This window comes from Ammospiza nelsoni, chromosome Z, assembly GCF_027579445.1.
Source record: "Ammospiza nelsoni isolate bAmmNel1 chromosome Z, bAmmNel1.pri, whole genome shotgun sequence".
In the NCBI taxonomy this organism is placed as follows: domain Eukaryota; kingdom Metazoa; phylum Chordata; class Aves; order Passeriformes; family Passerellidae; genus Ammospiza; species Ammospiza nelsoni.
This window is the reverse complement of record NC_080669.1, coordinates 6640900-6662732: the sequence shown is the minus strand read 5'-3', so window position 1 is coordinate 6662732 and position 21833 is coordinate 6640900. Positions and strand designations below refer to the sequence as shown.

Below are 21833 nucleotides of genomic sequence, written 5' to 3'. Positions count from 1 at the left end.
GCCCAGAGGCTTAGAAACAGAACAATAAAATGTAACTCATCAACATTTAAAAATCACTGTCATTCCTAGCTTCCTAGCCACCAACATGACATTCCTAGCTTGCCATGAAGAACAAAGTCATGGGAAGGGACACTGATGTGGCTGACCCTTAGCCTGTAGGTACATGGATAAACTGGCTGATGGGGTGGATTCTCCCAAAGCTGTCAGGACAGATAATCAGTGGATTATGAAGTTACTCCAGAATAGAGACATGCAGTGAAGAAGCAAAGACCATGGAGTACCTAATTCTCCATGCATTTTTGGCAGGTTTGTGTTTTACTGAAGATTATTCAGAGCCACATGTTGGGCCCTGCCATCTGCTGAATTCAGATACAATGTCTGTAAAGCTGGTATGAAAATACACAAAATGAATCTCTGACTTTGGGAGAGAAACTCCCAATGCCTTTGTAACTACCACTGTCTGTCACAGAAAATTACCTTTTTATTTTGTGAAATATGTACCCTCTCTATACAAAAGTAAGCCAAGGTTAAAATCCAGCACTCAAAGCTTGATTTTACCTCAGGTCCCTGTAAAATGCCTCGATTTTGATTGGAGAAGGGCCTGAGAAACCTAATAAGACCTGCTTTGAGTGGGGTTGGATTAAAATTATAACATCTGTGCCAATGCATGAACATAGGAGTATCTTTCTTTGTCAAATATGGTAAGGAAAGATGGATCAGCCAATCAGGAAAACAGTGGGACACAGAAAGAAGAGACTGTTAATAGGGTCTTTGTAAAAGGTTATTTATTTTGTGAAAAGTTTGCTTGTAAATAAATTTAGTTAAAAAAACCCAAAAAACAAAAACCAACTAATCAAAAAACACCAAAACCAAAAAGAAAAAAAAAATCCCCAAAAAAACACCCTACCAAACATTTCAGCCTGTATTCAGACAAATTGCTGCTGAAATACCCAATCTGGTGATTCACAGCTCCTCACCACAGGAAGGAAGGCTTTTCTCTCTTCAAATGCAGTGCCTTCTCATTAAGACATTGATGCCTGCTGGAGGTACAAAATCCTCCTGGGTTTCTAATCTAGTTGAGATCTGTCAATTTATGCCCTGTGTTCTGCCTGTACCATGTTTATGTTGGACACACTTTGGAAATGAACGTAGTTTTTGTTTAAGTTAATAACTCCCCCTGAACTGTCTTGGACAGTAAAGCCTTGGGTCCTGCTGATGGCCAATCAAGAGACTCCTCTTGTGCAAGCAGCAGCTGCTGCATTGAAGATGTCTCCAAACTATTGGGAACAAACCAACACCCAAGCAAAGCCACACTCTTTGTTTCAAAAAGTCACTAAGCTTGATTTAAAGTGAAAGAAACCAAGCTCTTAAGGCCACATTTCAGGAAGCTAATACCATGCTTTGAACTTCTGTAGTCTGAGATGGGGCAGCTCAGCTCCACTCCCCTCACAGAAAAGAGAGGGAAAAGGCTTTTGGGTGTTTGAATACTGCATTTTTAGCCTGAACTGCAGAACAAAATCCAACAGGAATTAAGAATTCACAGTAGCTTCCCATTCTCTGTTCTGACTTCTCTGACTTCTAATTTCTAGTAAAACATGCAGCACAGAAAAGAGAAACAAGACTCAATCTACTTCTGGGAGATTGGAAGGCAGCTGCAGGAGCCCTTTCCTGGGATGCCCCATTGGCAGGCTGGGCACTGTGCAAGTACCTGAGTAACTCAGAACAGCTTCCTGATGCTCAGCAAAGCAGCACCTCTGTTGTGAAGGTGAGTTGTGCACTTTAGGAAATTGTCCCAGAAGGACATAAAGAATTTCTTAACCTGCTTCTTGCACAAAGGAATTTCTTCTCAGTTGGTTTATCTGAAACTCTCACACTGGCAAGTTCAAGCCCTGGGCCCCTCTGCACATTGTTTGGTCTCGCAGTCAAATTCTGTCGCCTCTTATGCCATGAAAATTGTCTTCTGGTTTAGAGGGGATGCCTCAAATTCATGTTCTTTATTTCCAGCTACGAGACTCAGTGAAATTATTGACCTCTCCTGGACTTTTGAAACGTCAAATTAAGTACTACTGGACAAACAGGAAAATAACTTCGAGACAAATGGATAAATCATTTCCTCAACAAAACATTTATTAACTGGATACAGCTTCTTTCTTGATTGCTTGCTTGCTTGCTTTCCCCTCTTCCTATTTCCATTTTCTGTCCCATTTCTTGCTGTGAGATTTTCTTTGCAAGAATGAATATGAATGGAAAGAACAGAGCACTGTCCTGGATTTTTACAGTACAAGGACATAAAAGAGAGAAGAGCAAGCACTGAAACATTCACAGCTGAAGACACAGTTGTATGTGCAGGCACTTGGTGGAATAAATACACAGTGACACTCAAATCCTGACACCCAAACCCCACTACAGTGAAGCCAGAGGAGAGATTTGCCCACCTGCCACTGTGTGACTACCCTGGCATCTCCAGGGCTTCCAGTGGCTGGGAACAAAATGTGGTTTTGCCTGTGCCATTTTCCTGGCATCTTCTGCCAGAAGGCCTAAAGGCCAGGCCTTTGGAATGGCATGAAGCCCACAGGCAGTTTTTACTCACTCTAATTTCCAAAGATTTTCTGAAGGTATCCAGCTGATTACTGGAGAGCAAAGCACTGCTGCGATGCTGTTTCTCAGCTAACCTGCACTGTGCCTTCGTGCTGTGTAACTGTTGCCCACCGTGCTGACAGAGGGAGGGTTGCCATTTTCTTTGGTTTCATCTCTCAAGAGCTTTAGGTATTTCTCACCTACAATCAGACTTGTTGAGAGCTTAAGGCATAAATCACCTGGGAGAGAGCTGGGACAAGAAAATCCAAAGCAGACCCCGTCCATTACCAAAAAGAAAAAACCAAACAACCCCCACTGATTAAATTCAACAAAAAATATTTTCTTGGTTCATTCCAAAGCAAGGAATATGATTTTTAAAATAGTTCAACCAAATGCCACCTTGAAATTAATTTGATTCAAAGCTAACTAAAGCCAAAGTAGGCTTTTCATCAGATATACCTGATTTTTGCCTGTTTTCTTTCAGTATGAAGTCTCTTGTCATCTGCAAGGTTTTCTATTAAACTGTGCCCACAGCCCTGGTGCAAAGTACCTCTCCCACATGCCCAACAACCAGGAGACATGGTCAGTGTCAGAGTGGCCCTTGATGTGCTGTGCTGTTGTTGCTTGCTCTTGTGAACAGCTGTCTTTGTTTCCCACAGGTATTTTGCTTTCTGCCAGGAGCAGTGAATGAACCACTCCAGCTGAGCTGTGAATTACAGCTCCAGAATGAACAAGGATCCTGCAAAACAGCACCTGACTGAATCTTTCCTTTGCCTCTCTGCTGAGGGACAGTCAAGGTAAATTCATGTTGAATGTCTAAGTTCACTCAATGGCTGACAAGACCTCTTTTAATGGATCCAGTACAACAAGTGATGATCCCAACCAACAGAGCAATCATTGTGTAATATGTGTGTTGTGTATCAATGGAAAATGTGCCTTTGTGGCCTATCTGTGTGACACCAGTGGCTGTGATTCTGTTTTCTGATCCCTACTCTCAGAGGTGACCCTTAATGAAGTAGCACAGCTTTTGTTTTTAAGAGCCTCTGGTTGAAGCGGAAATGTTGGAGGTGCAGATAGGGAGACAGTAGCTAAAGAGACTTCAAAACTTCAAAGAAACTAGGCAGAATTTGTGGGAAAGTTACTGCAAACCACTTCTGCTTTTGAAGGGTCTGCTCAAAACCACAGCTTTGGAACAGAGACAGGTCAGAGATGAGACCTTAGTAAGGATGGGCAAATAAGGCCTTCCTATCCTCATTAGCTTAAATTTGAAACATTCACTTTGTCCAACATTTCTGCTGCCCTAAGGTGAGGATTTTTGTAACCACTGTCCAGGAAGAGTGGGCAGGAAAGCCGTGCATGTTGGTGTGAGAGCTTTTCTTTGGGAATGGCTAAGGAGAGTTAGCTGGAATCCTCCACTTCCCTCCCAGGTAGTGCATGGTGATGCATCAGTTCCAAGTTCATATTAAATAGGGTCTCCATGAACAAAAGCTGATTTTTTAAGAAAACTTGTACTTTTAGAGAGAGTTATTCTTGACAAGCAGCACAAACTCCAAGTTTGCACACTGTCCCTCTGCCCCATGGCGAGTGTGCTGGTTGTGGTTGTGCAGCAAGGCAGGAGCAGCTCACAGCAGTTTCGGGTCGCTGTTCAGTCGGAGGCTGGAGTACATCCCCACGTGCCGCACCAGGTTGGGCTCCACCACGAAGGCGTTCTCGCCCTTGCCCCGCAGCAGCGAGTAGAGGGCAGTGTCCTTGGCGAAGCCGCGGCGGCAGCGCAGCCCCCGCAGGTATGCCGAGGCCCGGCGGGCGGAGGCAGCGGGGAAGAGCATGGCAGGTGTGCAGCACTCGCTGGCTGGCGCCACGTTGTAGAGCGCGGGGTGCAGGCGGCGCAGCTCCAGCCCGTAGTGCCGCCCCACCAGCTCCGACAGCGCCATGCTGTACAGGGCGAAGAATGCCACCAGGCACCAGCCGGGGCCCGCCCGCCCCGCGGCCCAGCAGTACGCGCAGCTCAGCACCGGCCCCAGGAACATGCCCAGGCCCAGCCACTCCAGGATCCTCATGGGCTCGGGGTTGATGTAGTGCTGGAGCCTCTCAGGATGGTACAGCTTGAAGTAGAGAGCGTCTCTGAGGTAGGGCTTGGAGAACCGGGCCGAGAAGAGGTGATGCAAGACAGAAAATATCTCCTCCTCTGGCACGGCATCATCTTCCACCAGGAGGATGTACTCTGGACTGTACATCAACAGTGACTGCTCCAGGCAGAAGATGTAGTCCTGCTTCTCCTTCTCGAACTGGTTCAGGCTGGGGTCAGGATTCTCTCCAGTTCTGTCACGACTGACTGTAGGAAAGAGGCTGCTCAGGAGCCTGACATCCTGATGGCTGCTGGGGTCCGATTCCACGTTACAGAGCAGCATGCGATGGCTCTGGCAACGCGCCCCACATTTCTGGAGGAGGCGGTGGAAGTGGGAGGCCACTTGCAGGACGTAGTGGAAATCATTCTGCCTCTGCACAGTGATAATGGTGATCAGCAGCAAGGGCTGGAAGGTGTCACTGCTGTAGGCCTCGGAAGTGTTTGGCATCTGCATCTTCTCAAAGTAACGGAGAGCATCCTGGCCCTCCTGCTGGTTCTGCTCCAGGAACTCCCGACTCATGGGGTTCAGGTGCCAGCGCCGCAGGTAGAAGTAAGAGTGCAGGAGCCGGTGGCAGATCAAAGGTGCCAGCACACCAAAAGTCACCACAGTCAGGGTGAGGAGATGGATGAAAGGGCTGGACCAACGGCACCACTTCCCACAGAGCTGCCAGGCTCGGTGGAACATAACTGCTGCAGAAGGAGGGTACTCCTGCACTGCTCATGCCCTCAATCCTTCACTTCCAATGCATCCTTCTCCCTGGACTGCAGGATACCACTGGGGCCATTGCTGCCAAACCTGCACAGGTTGTCCAAGCCCAGAAAGGAAGAAAAAAGGATGGTTAGTGAAATAGGAACTGACAGAGAAAATAGAAAGCAGGGGACTAGTCTCTGAGTAAGCTAAAATACAAGGCCCTGTGTAATCCTTATGGTGGAGGCATCACAGAATAGTCCTGGGACATTGAGGACAGATGAGCCAAACTTAATTTCCAGCAAAGGACCCCTAAGGCTTTCTTAACACATAGGAACTCTGATCTAATCAAGCTCGAAAGGACTTTGTGTGTTTGTTACTGTGCTTCAAACATGTACCAACAGGCAAGGTGGATGCAGGATGTGTGTAAATCCCTTTCTGTTAAAGGTTAGGTACCCCTCTCTGGTGACAGTGACATAATAATGTTTAGATCACAGCCACGAAGCAAAGCCAGAATTCCTGTATCTTAGTCTAGCATATATTGGAGATAAAAACTTTTACCTCTTTGGAGACATACATACTTCCCTGCTGCTGCTCACGCACTTTCAAATGTGGTTTTTTACACTGTCCTCCCTGAAATGTGAAGCCATATAACAAAGACACCAATTTACTTCACTAAGAGCCTGTGTATGTTAAGGGTAATGTGTGTGCCTGTTTCTTTCAGATGTCTCCTCCTCACTAGACCCTGTGAAATTCATAGGCACAGCAACATGAACATGTTGCAATTGAGCCATTGACTCCTTATCTAAAAGTACACAATTCAGAAGTATATGCCTTCAATTTTAAACTGAAGTATTCACATAAATATGTAATAATTTTTGTATACAGATTCACTTTAAGCAAATATCCACCTTCACCAAAGTTAGATTTTTCCGTATCTGCTTCTCTGGCTGCCCTGGAGACCTCACAGCCTGGCTGACAAAAGCTTACCCAAAATCAGGGCAGTTAGGTTGTTCAGATGAATTCTCTTTTGTCAGTAGTCTCACTTTTAATTGGTTGTCTCATTCTCCCTTTAATTTCCTAATCCCTCTCCCTAAGAACTGAGGTACTCATGTTCCCCTCTCTGAGATGACTGAATGTGCACTGGGTGTTCAGTGCAGTTTCTCCAATTTTGCAAAATATACAAGAGTTATTCCAAATATTTGTTAGTGAACAGGCAGTTCATGCTGTGAGATCTCAAACCATCCTTACGTAGATTGTGGCATCTTTGTGGCACAAACAATCACAAATGTTTGTGCACTCTTAGGGCTCAAGACAAGATTTAGAGTAATTAAATTGAGAACAAATTTACATGCTGATGCATGAGAATTTGCAGCTTCTTCCCATATAGCTTTCTTTTCCTGTCTTGTTACACAATCCTGTTGCAAAAATGCTGCATTGAATTGCATCAGAGAACCTTGTAAAGGCCTTAAAGGCGATGGCTGCACTTCAGCTGCAAGATCCAAGTCCTGAGGATTCAGGATGTGAAGACCTGAAATCCATGCAAAGATCTGGCATTTAAATGCATTTATTCATCCAGAATCCTGGGCCTTCCAGCTAACCTGTCACAAGCATTAAGAGAACACAAACATGCAGAATCATATTCTACAGCTCACACTGTCGAGCCTTCTCTTGATACAAACATCACTGTCTCTGAGCAAGCCTCCAAACTTGAAAGTGAGGACCCCAGTGGGAAAAGGAGATGAAGGTAGACTAGAAGGTAGTTTAGTTCTCAGGAAATAAAGATTACTTTCCATCTTCCAGCTGTGCTGAAGCTCTGAGCTACAAAACCTATGAGCTGGCAATGAGATCTTGTGATATATATTGAAGCACTAGTAAGAATTCTTTGAGCATTTCTTCATTAATAATTCTTGGAACAACCTGATTAAGTGAGTGGAATCAGGCAGGGAGTTTGGAACTAGCTGTTCTGTAAGGTCCCTTCAACCCAAACCATCCTATGATTCTATGATGATAACATTCACCCAAGGAAGACCTCCTTCCCTCATACCATCTTCTACTGAAGAGGGAAAAATGGTTGTCCTGTCCTCCCTAGTGGCCAGCAGAGCTGGGGGAGCTGCAGCCTCATGAGATGAAATCAAACAAGATCTCACTTGACATCCTGCTCTTCTGCAACCCTTGAACTTGTTGTTCATGTCCTAGGTCCCTGCAGCCAGACTCACACTGAGTCTGAAGCCCGGCAGTGCTGGCAAAGTGGTGTGGGGACTCCACCTGCTGGTGTCCCAGCTCCCAGCTCAAGGCAGGGTCGGTGAGGTGCTGCAGGTGAGCACAAATCTCTGTGGAGGTACCTCCTTTTCCAGTTTCCTCTGGAAAAGCACACAGGACTGGAAGTCACCCATGCAGCCATCCAATCACTGTCATAATTCCAAGCGTTATGACTTAACCCTCACTTCACTTCACCAGTAACAGAATTCGAGATCTTAGAGCTCTTGTTCTGCATCTCAGGGAGCCTCAAGAAAACAGTAATCACACACAGACACTACTGCTACTCTTCACATCTTCCTCTGCTGCCTGAGCTGTTCACACTCACATGGACAGACACACTGGCTTTTTGTCACTCTGTCTGCTGAGGAAAAGTCTGTTTTCACTGGGCAGTGAAATAACCACAGAGGCTAAAAATGGTCAGGAATGTACTACAGCAGGTCAAATACTGCAGTTAATGTGAAAAACAAGCTGAAAAATCTAGAAGAGAGGGAAGAGACTGACCTCCTTCACATCTTTTGTCTGTAACACTGGGAACCTCAGAGTTCAAAATATGGATTAATAAATTCTTACTTCTGCAGAGGTGAAGCTTTCTCTTATCTGTAGGATTTGAATGCAGAGTTTCTGCTCAGGCTGTTTTCCAGCCATTAGGATGGTTCTGACTTCAGAGGAGACACTCCTTTCAGGAGATCTTTGTACTGTCATTTTCATTTTTTTCCCTTTCTAGGGGGAAAAACATCTTGTTTGTTTTTCATGCAAGTGGCATTTCAGACAGAAAAAAAAAAGTCTGAGAAGAAAAGGAAGAATCAGGTTTGGATTTTATAGTGCCTTAAAAACCCCCCACTTTATTAAACCTGAATAATAACTACTTTGGAACCATATAAATACTTGCAATGGAGGCCACATTTACACATGTCCTGTGTAGAAGAACTGAGCCACTGCTTAAACACGACTAGAAGCTGTGGTGATATAAAGCTGTAGTTTGGCTTGTTTCTTTTCTTGGATTCTCATGATGAAGATTCCTTCCAGAAACACCTAATTCCAAATCTATATCATATCTTCATTAGTCCCCTAATTACTTGGCTGAATTAAGCTGTTCAGGAAAACTCACGTCTTTGCACACTGAGGAGAGTAGAAAAATAAATAATGTATTCTTTGGGGTGTAGAGTACTGTCTGCTGTGCTTGTGCTTTAAAAGAGAAAGCTCACTTTCTGTCTGCTCCAAACTCCTCTCCACAGAGAGGTCTTCCTGAAACAAAGTTTCCTATATGTTTCAAAGCTGTAAATTTTTAGGCTCTGGATAGCTGATCTAAGAGAAACCATCTGCCTTCTCCTTCCTGCACCAGGAGACAGAGACAACTATGCCTGTACAATTACATTATTAAATTACTCTTTTTGGCCTATCTGCACTTCTTCTCAGTGTCAGTGGGAAAAGCCATTTCTTTCCTAACATAAAAACAACTGGATGAAGTCATTTTGTCAGAGCCATAGAGTCACCTCTCCACAAAGGGATGAAAGAGGGAAACAAAGGCAGGCTCTTGGAAAATGTCATGGAAATGTCACGGGCTGTCACAGCTCCAGCTGGGCCTTAGCACTGGTGGAAGTAATGGTGCTCACACAAGTGGTACCTTACACTTTTGATCCTATAGTAGCACCCAAGCTGAAACCTTTGTGTGAACAGCTTTTCTACACCTCAGCCTAACACCATGCAGAAGAGCTGCCAGCTCAGGATGAGCTCCCCTGCTGATGAACCCTCTTTGGCAGAGATAAGGCCTTTGTGGTGCTGTGACAAACATCCTGCTCGAATCTGAGGGAGCCAATGGAAGCTTCCCAAGGAGCCAAAGAGATCTCCTGTAACATATGGGCATGCTGACAGGGACTGTACAGATATCCTCAAATTCCAAAACCTGAGGTCCCTGCCATGAGCTGATCCCTATTACTGGGCCAGATGGCCAGCTTTTCTCATCTGCAATTCCTCTTGTTTTTCTGACAGCTTTTAGTAGGTCAGGTGCCAGATAATATTCCTGCAATGTGTCAGGCCTCCCTTGACAACACCAGTGTCCCGCAGAAGCCAAGCATGCACAGATCTGATTGTTGTACTTCCAAGCCAAACTGGGAGCTGGGCTCCCTAGAAAATACAACCATCCCAGCAAGAGCTGATAAAAAACATTCAGAGGAACCTTAATGGTAAGAGACCAGTAGTTGTTTGATTGCATTTTACTGGCAGGTACCAAATATATCTCTCACCTCCTCAAGCACTGCTGAAAGCAATTGTTCTTTTGTTGTTCATAGATGATGAGTGGCATCTGTCATCTTATCATCAAATAAGCCAGGCAGAGATCGGGGTTGCTGCACTTAAGCTCTCAGCTCCCTTAGAACTTTTGTTTCTTATGATCTATGTACTAAAGATGTAACACTGTGTGTGAAGTGGCTAGAGAGGGGCAGAGGACTTGGCCCTTTGCAAATATTATGCAGTGCATGAGATAGAAATTTAAGGCATTGCTGTCTGTTTTGATTTGCCATTCTTCAAGGCCTGTCAGTGAATGTACGGACCTCTTCTCTCCAAGGAGATGGAATTTAAGCACAATTGGAACAGTAAAAATGCACAAATATGCAGGGTGTAACCGTGACCAATTAGGTAACACAGGAAACTGCAGAGTTAAAACTGGAATGTAAATTTCCTCATAGGCTGGATTGCTATTCTCATCAGACTGTAGTTAACTTTTACAGGTTGTTCATAAATCCCTAGAGATCCATGAAGCACAGTTTGACAGCTACTGCACTAAGAAGTGAAGGACATAGCTGTGGCAGGTGAATGACACTTTGCCATTTTGTTTGAAATAAGAGGATAAGACTATGCCACCAGTGAAAGCGGCTGTGAACTCAATATATATTCACTACAGATATTTCCCCAACTTCTGTCTTGTTTCTCATGTATATTGATTTTCCTCTGTCACAGAAACATGCACAGAGCCCATTTCACCTGGCTGCCTCCCTGCAGGGCAATCCCATGGGAAAGCAGTGCTCCCTCTGCTGCTATCCAGCAGTCAGATCAGATGGAACTGGGAGTGGAGAGCAGCCTGAGAAGAGGTCTGCAAGGTAATAGCTAAGCACAGAGACTTAAGGCAATGACTTTGGAGAGCTGTCTGTGATTTTGGTAGGTGTGACAGGGAGTTGAGGTGCCCCAAGAGAAACAGGGCTCGTGATCACAAGAGTCTGTCTGTCTTTCTATAGAGGGACTCATCCACTTGGTCGTCCTGGTGCAGTGGCCTCTAGCAAACCCACACAATAAAGTCACCTGTCCCTGTCCTCCCTTAATGCCGATTCATCATCTGTTGGACAGATCCTCATCCATCCCTGGGCAGAGCTTCATTCACTCCAGCTGGTCACTGGCATAGAGGGTGACCCCTCCTCATCTCCTCCATCTGTCCTTGCTAAAGATTCTGTATCCTTCCATTCCACCACTGCAGCCTCAGGAGCCACCCCAGCACATTGCCATGATGCCAAAGAGCTGCCAGCCCTGCAGGTGTGCCCGTGACTCCAGCTTCCTGGATTCATTCCCCATGCCTTTGCACAGAGGCAGGTAAGTTGGACTCTGATGAAGGCAGAGCAGTGGCTGGAGTGGTTGGAATTCCTTTGTGCTGCCATTCAGGTGCCCTCCTGCTGATCTGTGATCCCTCCCTGTGTTCTGGGCCTCTCTTGCTAGCCCTGGCTTTAAACTGAAATGCTTGAAGTTCCCCTCCCACAGCAGCTTTAAATTAAGGCCCTTACCAACTTGGTGACTCTGTCACTGAAATTCCCTCTCTGTGTCAGTAGGACCCCAGCAGTCCCAACAAGTTTCTGCAAGTACTTCCTATGTATGTTCATGACATTTATATATCCAGCTATAGCTTTAGGTGTAGAAGTAAGTAGCAGAATCTAATCATGGTTTAAATCATTGTTGAAATCAGAAACTAAAATATGGTTCAATTATCAATTCATTACAGCTTAATTATTAATTATTGTTAAATAATTGTTAAATTATAATTGAATTATTCCTTAATTACCATTTGCAACTTATTTATCATTAAATATCATTTGATCATCATCTAATTATTAATAACACCTTTTTGTTATTCCCACAATGATGAATTCTCTTAAACATTCACCTGTGCCAGAAGAGTTGTGGGTGTAAGAATGGAGGGAGAGAAAAGGAAACAGATGTAGTGATGGCTGCTAACACTGCAGATGTTGTAGCTGTACTGTTGCTTATGACTGTGAAGAATAAAGCACAGGAATAAGGAAATAGAATATTTGCGAACAAAGGTCTTTGATGACAAACCCATAAATTTCCACTTGGGATGGGTCTATGTAACAATAAAAATCCAAAACTGTACAAGACAACAGCCAGAGTATTCTGATTCAAACTCTGTTTGAAAGAGAAATGTTTCATCATATTGATAAAAAGCATTCCTCTTTGAAGAGACTGTCTACTATTGTTAAACTACTGATTTCCCTGTATTCACCACTTGTGCCCGAGGAATATACACCCTCTTCCTCCCCTCCCCCCACAACGCAAGAACCAGAGTGTTTACCCTGCACGGAAAGGCGTGGTGAATGGAATGCCCTGGTTCTGGGGGATCCTGGTGATCTGCTTGAGCCCCAAGGGGAGAGAATGAGGTAAATGCAGGAGCTGAAAAATAATCCGTGGTACAATTAGTAATGCCCTTGTTGGACAGACAAGAAATCAGCAGATTTCACATGTGCAGGAGGGTGTTCCTCCTGGCTTTTGTGCTGGCAAATGTTTGCTGAACCTGATGTGCTCAAATGGTTATACATAAATTATTTTCTCAGTGACTGCAGGGGAGAAGCCAGCCCATGAACCTGTAGTGTACACCAGCATCGTTTCGTGTTTTGCTGCATCACAGCACAACTGCAGATTTCCTCAGCAGCCTTTGATTCTAAATGTCAGCGACTTCAGCCATTGGGTTTCTTAGGTGCTCCTCGTTCCCTTCGGGAGAGCTGCCAGGTAGCACAAGGTGACCCGTAAAGCACCGGGATTAATGGCAGTTACCTCAGTGGGGATGGTCAAAGAGGAGAGGGCGTTAGATAAGAAAAGCTGATCCCACCTCCACTCTCTGCCCTCGTTGCAGACACACACGGAGGGCATTTAAGTGTGCCCAGTCCTCAGCTCTTTGCCCGGATTTTAGACCAGAGAGATTCTGGCCACGCTTCTACCTCGGGCGAGGGCTGCTCCGGGTGGCACCAAGCTCAGGGCAGAAGCTGGCTGGCTTTTCCCCGTTCCCTTGAGAGTTCCACTCACCTCCCCTAAGGGAGGGGCCGTTTCTTGAAGCGCGGCCAGGCTCCGGCCACTCGTCCTCGCTCGTCACCATGTACAGGCATATCCCCGGAGCAAACACAGAAACATCTCCTCGATCCCTGGAGGGTTTCCACCTCCCTGCCGGGTCGGGTGCCGCAGCCACAGCAGCCAAGCCCAGCCCCGATGAGCAGTTGTGGCTGCTCATCAGCCATAACTTCGTGGCCCCCCTTTCCCCGTTCCCCCAGCCTCGGAGCACCGCCCGCCCCCTTATCCCCCTCAGGGGAAGGGGAAGCCTTCCCCCGGGACAGCGCGATCCCAGCGGGCCATTTCCCCGATCCGAGCGGGAGATTTACCCGATCCGCTGGGCAGCCCCTCACGGCCGCTCCCGCCTCCCTCCCTCCCGCAGCTCCGCTCCCGCCGGGATCCTGCTCTCGGCGTGTGGCTCACTTCTCTTCCGCGAATTTCTCTCCTCCCTCTCGGGCGCTGAGGGTGGGATTAAAGGCATCAAAGACCAAACATGTGACTACGCCAGCACGGGGATGCTCAAGGAAGGGGAAGGGGAGATGGCCGGAGGGGGTCACCGCAGACTGGGGAGACGACCGGTCCCTGGAAGCAAGCTCAGGAGTAAATCCCAAGCCCCAGGGGGACGCCCGGGGCGGTGGTGGCTGCGCAGCCGGAGCTCCTCATTCCTGCTCTGCGGTCCCTGAATGCTCCGCAGGGAGCGGCGGGACAACCGCAGGGGCAGCGCAGCTCCCCCGGCCCTCCCCAGCCAGGATGTCACATCTGCCCGGTGTCACCACGGCCGCGTGTCACCTTCAGTGGATGTCACTTGTGCCGGGTGTCCCCTCTGCCCAATGTCGCTTCTGCTAGGTGTCCCCGCCAGCTCCCGCGCCTCTGGGGCGCTGCCCTACCCCGCTGGCATATGCTGGAGATTCCGGACCCCTTGCCTCACTCCCGGGAGGGGAGAGGATCACCGGGGTCCGCAAACTCGAGCAGAAAGTGTCAAGAGTCACCAGCAGGTTCTTTAAGTGCGTCTCACCTTTGACAGGTAAAAGATTTCTCAGTCTGCAGCAAAGTCTTCTCATGTGTATTGGCTGAAGTGGGGAGGCTTAGCAGCTACACAAGATTTATATCAGCCTGTTCAGATTCAGACATTTTATCAAACTGCCCCAAGATTGCCTCTGACTGGTTCACTCTCCCACCCCCCAGTGCTTTTCATTGTGTCCCACTTTCCTGCTCTTGTATACACTCACACCCTTCAGCCCTGTGACCATAATACCTAATTAACTGGTTACCTGAAAGATGCTTCAGGGAAAGTTCACTGTCTGCCATTGTAGGAAGTCCTTGGGTTTGTCCCTGCAGCTCCAGAAAATGCAAGTCCATGTACCTGGGCTAAACTGTTTTCAGGCTCAGACCTTTCTTATATCTTAGAAGGATCTTCGGAGGGAAAAAAAAAAACAACAAACCAAACAAAAACTACCAAGAGAAAAATCCCTTAGGTCCTTTCAGTAAAATACCTTGTTCTGTTGAGCACAGCTAGAATTTTGCTAGTGTCCAGTCCTGTAATCAGAAGCTTCTAGTATGATATATGTTAATTTTAAGATAGCAATTTCTATTATTCCCCCTTATAAGCATGATGAACAAAGGAAATCAGCTTTGCATGCCTGTGATCCTTATTCTTTCTCCTGGCAAAACTGTCCCACAACTAGGGCTTTTTATTGATGAGACAACATGGAAGAAGAGTGGAAAGCCAGAGGAACAGTAACACCCAAAATAAACAACACGTTCAAGGACCAGTTGGATTCTGTAATGACTTTCTGGAAACAGGTTAGGCATGCTGGAAAGTCCATCAGCTTACTAAGATGCATGTTACTCTCCCAAAATAATAAAGAAATCATATTTTCTCAGGTGATTTGCTTTCCCAAATCCTTCTGTCTTGGTTTGAAAAGACAGGTGTCTTTTCAATAACAGTTCTTTATTAGGAACAAAATTAAAAAAGAATAAAATAAACAATGCAGTGATACAAAACAACACTGAGAGAGTCAGGATATAGCCTGACACCCTGTTGGTCAGGGTGTTGGTAGCAATCCAATTGAAATGGTGGCTGCCATCCTCCTGGAGAGGCAGATATGGTTTTGTTGATGCAGTGATCCTGTAGAAGGGTGTGGTCTTCCTCTGAAGATCCAGTGGTGGTGTAGATGAGCCTGGTCTTCCTCTGGAAATCCAGTGGAAAAGGCAGCTGCTTCTCTGGGAATCCCGTGTAAAAGGCTGGCTGTGGTCTTCCAAATCTCTGATTATACCCAGGTAGGAATGCCTGGCTCCTCCCCCTGGGCAGAGCATCTCACAATGGGATGATGTAATTTTATCAATCATGCAGTGAGACTCAATGGCACATTAACAGAAGATATTTCCCAGAGAGAGGATTGGTTGTAGAAGAGATAAAGAAAACTATCCAATTAACAGAAGATAACTCTACAGATAGGAATAGAATACACACACCCATTTCCAACCTAAGACACCCTCTTTGCTGACCACCTCTGCCTCTTTTTCTGTTTTTAACGACAGTGATTTATACTCTACCTTCTACTTAAATGCTCTCAAGACTGTAAAAGTTGATGCACTGAAAGCACAGCAGATCCTGGAATAGAGCAGAGAAAAAAGAAAGTACTGGAGGTGGAAAAAAGAGTAAACATTCCTAGGATGTCCATTACTGTGTTCTTCCCAGGATAAGAGTCGCAGAATTTTTAAAAATCAAAATTTTTTTTTTTTCAACTTCTGTTTCAGTGTGCATGTGGGAGAGTGACTATTGAGCAGCATCAGCAGAAACACCACACTGCACCCAGGATTACATTTTGGATGATGTTTTAGCCAGCAGAATTTATTACAAGGAGCAATCAAAAAAAAAAAAAAAAAGAAAAGAAAAAAAGAAAAAAAAGAATGGGCCAGAAGGCCTTTTTTTTTTAGAAATAAATATGTAGATAATTGTAATTTTTTGTGATTTCTATTCAGTCTTCCCAGCTCCCTCTTTGCTCACTTGCATGCTTTTCAGGGTACACTTTCATCCTTAAACAATTATTTCTTTAAAACAGGTTCTGTTAGACCCAAAAGACTGAGGGAGAGGAGTCTCAAGTGATTTTGGGGCAGTGGCACAGAATGACAGTGGAAACCTGTCATTCTTGACTACTCATCCATTCTTATGATGGTGCTGTCTCCTGCTGTGCACAAGCACAAGGGACACTGATGTAGCTGAAAAATAAACTTTTTCTTCTGGTGAGTTATGTTTTAGCTGGGTCACTTTGTCCCTGCTGCTCCCCACACCAAATGGGATTGGAAAGCTGGGAGGGCTTTGGAAAGCAGAGATGAACATTTGGTGACTCAAGTGCTCCTGCAGTAACCTAACTGCAACCTCAAATGCTCAGAAGAAATAGTTACTTATGAAATTATTCAGCCTGTACAATAACAGGACAGGACTTTAAAACTACGATTAGAAACAATCTTGGGTTGTGAATTTACCCAGGTAGCAAAGGTTCACCCCAACCATCCAGATCCCAGTATTTGGATTGTGAAAGCACCTTTCCCCTCTGCCATCCACTGTAACAGCTCTGATGGAACTGAGCATTTGTGCAGGGCAATGGGAATAATATTTTCTTTTGCTTTGCCTGAGATCAGGTACAGCTCCTGCTTTTCATAAGCATGAGTGTCAGAGGCAGGACAAGGCAGGCAGCTGGTGTTTAGATACTTGCTGTATGTCCAGGCAGGGCAGACATTCATGGTCTTGGGGAGCTGAACTGAGAAGCCTGGTGTCCTCTGAGTTGTGTTTTTGTGTCCTGCACATCACTGTCAAATTAACTCCAAATTATCTCCAACTCGTGTTCCCCGTCCCCTCCCAGTTCCTTGGCTTTCCTCCTACTGCCTCATGCTTTTACCAGAAGGCAAAGGCACGAGGGTATGCATACTCCAGTTAATTTTGAGCTGCTTGTGCTGATTATTCAGCCAACAAATCAAACAAACAGCTTCCTGTTCAGGGTGCCCTAAGGTTCTGCTCAGCTGGATGGACACGCTCAGCTCTGCTCTGCAAGGCACTGCCTGAAGTAGCAGCAAACACATGTTTGGGGCTTACCTCCTTCAGCCAGTTGCAATGAAATTTGAGAAGTGTGTGCAACACTTACTAGGGACAAGGAGGAATCTGTGAAAAGACAGAAAAGAAAAAAAAACAACAACAAAAAAAGAGATACAGGAAAAAAAGTTTTGTAAGGCTGATCTCCTTAGGAAAAAAAGCCACTGCATTCCAGCAGGAGGAATAAATAATGTTTAGCATAACTTGTTGTGCCAGTATGTAAGTAACCTGCAAAGGCAGTACCTCTTCCACAAACTCTGAGAACTTCTGTAGTGACAGCACTATTCTTTCACATACAGATACCTGATAATTGCCTGGTTATTCCCGTACTGTCAGCTGCACAATGGATATGTTCTCCTTGTAGGTATCTGCTGTTCACTTCAAAGGTTAACTTTGATAATAATGCTTTTCCCCTGCTAATCATCTATAGGGGTAAAAACCCCTATATTTACTGCTTACATTCTGTTCGTGTAAGAAGCAGCAGATATTTCTGATGGCTATTTTGAATATAAATACAATATTGAGGATAACCAAATACACAGAGCGGCTGTGGCTTTCTCTTTGTTTTCTTTCAGACTCAATATTGATCACTGGGGACAAAGAGTGTTCAAAGTCCTTTGCTGTTTACTGGAGACATAATGAGCTTATATGTCAGGGCCACTGTGTTTGACTTTAGACAGCAATAGTCAGAGGAAACAAAGCTCCAGCAGGGATGAATTCATGCTTGCTTGGCTGTCTAGGGTACATTAGTATTCTCTAAAAAGGCTGAAGTATTTTAATCTCATTTTCATCCTGGCCTGTCCATTCGGTTTTGGTTCTTCATATATTTCTGAAGTCTTCATCTATAAAGTCTTCTATATACAACCACAACCAGACTTTTCAGGCTCTTAACAGCAGCTAATTCATCTTGCAGATGAATTATTAAATTCTGTTCCTGTAATCTCTTCTACCCAAGCTGCACACATCTGAAGATGACAGAAACACACTCACTGTAGTCCAGTTCACTTTAGAGACTATTGGGCACCCCCTCACCACCACACACACCCTTTTTCTCTGCTTCTTCAGCTTCTCCAATAAAACCATTAGAAAAGGCTGTTCATAGCTAAAAGAGCACCTCAGTGAGCCAGCACAGAAATGTGTTTAATGATGATGGAACTGCAGAAATACTGCAATATTTCTGCAGGAAATATCCAGTTTTCTGAGTGCCTGGTGACACTCAGAAAACTAGATATACCTTGGCCAGTTTAGTGGCATATGCTCTGGTGATTCAACCTCCTTCCTGTCTTGCTCCAACATTCTGACTCTTGCAGACCACAGAGTATTTCAAAGAAAGGGACAAACATTTTAATTTAGACATAGAGTCTAGTAGCTCTTCAAAATATCTGTTAAAATACATTGGCTCTCAGTTTCTTGCTCTGTCTTGCAACATAGAAGAACAGCCTGGAACACTGTAGTTTTTGCTAAAAAAAGAGAATGAGGTGAAAAGGCAAACCAGAAGATTTCTAAACTGAGAGTCCGGAAGAATTATCCCCCAGGGACTGCTGTATAACTTTTACTTTCTCTTGCAAAATGTAGTAAAGTTGTTTTGTATGGTCCCTGAGTTCTTTGCACTAACCAATTCTGCATCTGTGTGAGAAGCACAGAGTGTTAGCAGTTTCTCTGCTCTCTCTCACTGCAAATTTTAAATTTTAGGTGAGCACTTCTGGAACTAAAGGTCAGATGCTGGCACAAGAGAAAGGGCCTATCTAGGAAAGTCTGAGTACCACTTGTACAAGGTTTTAAGTCCACAAAGACTCTCAGGAAAATTGTATCAAATTATAACTATTTTAAAACTGCTTCAAATCTCTAAGGGCCAGCTTTATTTAAAATTTTAGAGGTTTTAATTCCATTTAGCTGAACCTGAAAAAAGGTTTTGTTAACCTTTTTTCATTCCACTTAATAATGGATGTAACATGGAGACTCAAGTACTTAACTCTTAGTTAATATTTTTAATTCATTCTGGTAAATTTTTTGTTTGCAAGATTTAAGGTTAGACTTAAGCAAGATATAAGTCTGTGACTAGTCCATGATCTAGAAGTAAAACCTGCTATAATGACAATGGCTACAATGGCAAAAGGTGGAGGGTTAGATTAGGGATTCTATAACTGATTTTGTGAATTCTGTAATTTTCAATGCTGAGTAATTAATATTTTCAAACACAGCTTGTTTTCTTTCCCTGGTCTCTAAATGCACCAGTAAAAAGCTTACTAGGATTCTGAAGAGCCTGTCTTTAAAATTCAAATGTACCTACTGCAATTAAATAAGTATGGATAGTGCCCATAAGCTCCTTTACAGGAAACTCTTCATATCACTATATCCAGGACCATTTGCACACAGGAATCCTCTGTACAGACAGCAAATTAAGGTGGTATGGTGCCAGAAAAGCAAAAAAAATGAAAGAGAGCGAGGGAAAGGAAAGAAGACAGTAAAGCCTGTGCTCCATTTCCTGGGCTTTTCATTTCTCCTGATCACTGAGACAGAGTAAAGATCCATTCTGAATTAAGTGAAGTGTGGCAGTGGCAGCTGGGCAGTGAGGCAGCAAGGCAATCGCTAATAATCCCTGCTGAGACTTCCCAGCCTCGGTTTCTCACTGACTGGAATCTTTCATTCTGTCTTTTTTAGATTGCCTGCCAGGATGTTCTGGGTGTCAGCAGAGAGAGCTCCTTCAATTCACACAAATATTCTCCATTTAGCATCAAGTATTTCTCTACAGGAGGAAGACAACTAGGGAAATAACACGACAAAACAGAAGTAAGTGAGAATTTTCTTTCCTACACCAGGGCAAAATATGATCAGTGTCTCCCTTCCCAGATGTGAGCCGTAAGTATCCTCCTATGCTACTTAGGTAAGAGTAACTATCCAGTTATAATAATAATAGTAATAGAAAAAAAAGCAGTGCAATTTGTTTCAATTGAAAAGCAAGAACTCCATTCAACTACATTGGCTACAGCTTTACGTGTGTTCATTTTCTTTAGTCAGCTTGTCTGTCAAGAGAATTATAATATCCTAAATAACATCAACAGCAATTGTTGGCTAGATCAAGGATGCTGTGGAGTGATACATATCTGTGTGATTTGACTTACACTGCACTGGGTGGATATCACTAGGTAAAGTACCTGATCTTATCAAATACAGTTCCACTGTTGGCCCTAACCAATGTGTACCTAGCACAGCACCCTGCAGCACCACCCTTCATTCCATTTCATGTCCACAGCCACAACATAGGCTACTTCACAATACCTGAGAGGAAAACCAAAAATTATCCTATTTTCAGAGCACAACCTTAGCTAAAATGTGCTTTATCCTTACCTTACAATGAGGTAAGGATAAAATCATGCCAAGAGGAGGGGACACCAAAACAAACCTCAAGGACAAAATTTTGAGCAAGGACAAAGGTCAGCTTTTAAAATTAATCTTGTTATTGCTTATCACACATGAAAGTGCCTCTTGCACAAATCAGCCATTAAGAAAGGAGTGTCTTTTAAGACATTGGTGTTTCTATTTTTGCTTCAAAGCACCAATGATCAAAATAGCAGAACAAGATAGAATCACCCTGTCTGTAGCCAGTGTACAAGGAAATTAAGGGGCTTAGGAAGTAGAAGCCCTTCATCTTATTTATCTATTATAATTGTTCTTAGGAAAAGAGTTATATTTGCTTTGAAGTCAAAGACCTGTACAGACATATGACAGGTCTGGTACTTTTACTTGGAAGTACGTTCCACTAATATGCATTTTCTACTTTTTCCCTTTTTTTCCTTTCTGAGACTTTTCCTTCCTTTACTTCCCCTCTATGATCTGATCTAGAAGGCACTGAGCAGATGTGCCAGCTGCCACAGGACACAACGAGGGCTGTGTTTCATACCTGCTCTCCTGTGGTGCCTGGCACTGTGTTGTCACGAAGCAGCTGCTGTGGTTCCAGTTAGCAGCCTGGGAAATGAAAGGCTGATTTGTGTGCTGACACAAAAATAGACCTTTACCCCAGAAATATTAATGTGCAGGGCTTTGCTCCACTGAATTTGGAATCTGGTTATCTCTCTTAGGGCAGTTAGTCTGCTCTGAGTGTTTTGGGTACTATTTTGTTTTGCCCAATCACTGGTTGCCTGAAGATGTCACTTTTCCGCTTTATTGTCTTAGGCTGGCTGCTTCTTGTGTTCTTGGGCCCATTTGTCCAACCTCTTTCCTTGAGTGTTCAACCTGCAATCCCTTTCTTCATCTGCCACTGACAGCACCTGGAGCTGATTGACCAAAGCTCTTCTGTTCCCACCTTTGGGATGAATCTGTGCTCTGCTATTTCCTCAGCGGGCTCCAGGCACACAAATCCTCTCACAAAAGAGAGGATTTCCCTCTGCTCTCCAGGACAGAGCCTACTGCTCACAACAACCTCAGGTTCAGCAACAGGTGGGAGAGAGATCAGCTCCCAGACCATCTCCCATAGGGCCTTTCCCCTTGGAAGCAGAACAGTTCTGCTGGATCAAAGATCACTTTAGGTACCGTCCTGGGTGTGCCAAAGCTCCAAATTTACCTGCACATCTGCAGACACATCAGGGTAATATGTGAATAGTTCACCATGCTGCGTCTCCACCTCCCACCTTACCAAAGAGGATGCATTTCACACCCATGTGTTGGGCTTTCATTAACAAATTTGGTGGCTACTACTACTCCAACAACTTGAGGGAAAGACAGTATTTGAAGTTTGGTAGGTCCTTTTAATTTGGAATAGAGGTTTGGAA

General features: G+C 44.6%; 1 protein-coding gene across 1 annotated transcript; it reads right to left on the bottom strand.

Annotated features, from left to right (window-relative positions):
* Positions 1 to 2109: 2109 nt before the first annotated feature.
* Positions 2110 to 13477, bottom strand: PGAP4 (post-GPI attachment to proteins GalNAc transferase 4). The gene is made up of 4 exons (XM_059492315.1): positions 13301 to 13477; positions 12223 to 12320; positions 11797 to 11902; positions 2110 to 5498 (listed from the first exon to the last, which is right to left on the bottom strand). The coding sequence occupies exon 4, from the start codon at positions 5385 to 5387 to the stop codon at positions 4200 to 4202; it is 1188 nt and encodes a 395-aa protein (XP_059348298.1). The 5' UTR covers positions 5388 to 5498; positions 11797 to 11902; positions 12223 to 12320; positions 13301 to 13477; the 3' UTR covers positions 2110 to 4199.
* Between the last annotated feature and the right edge of the window lie 8356 nt (positions 13478 to 21833).

What these genes read in the sequence shown, in the direction of transcription:
- PGAP4 (XM_059492315.1), bottom strand. Translation starts at nt 5,387, where the DNA reads ATGTTCCACCGAGCCTGGCAGCTCTGTGGGAAGTGGTGCCGTTGGTCC.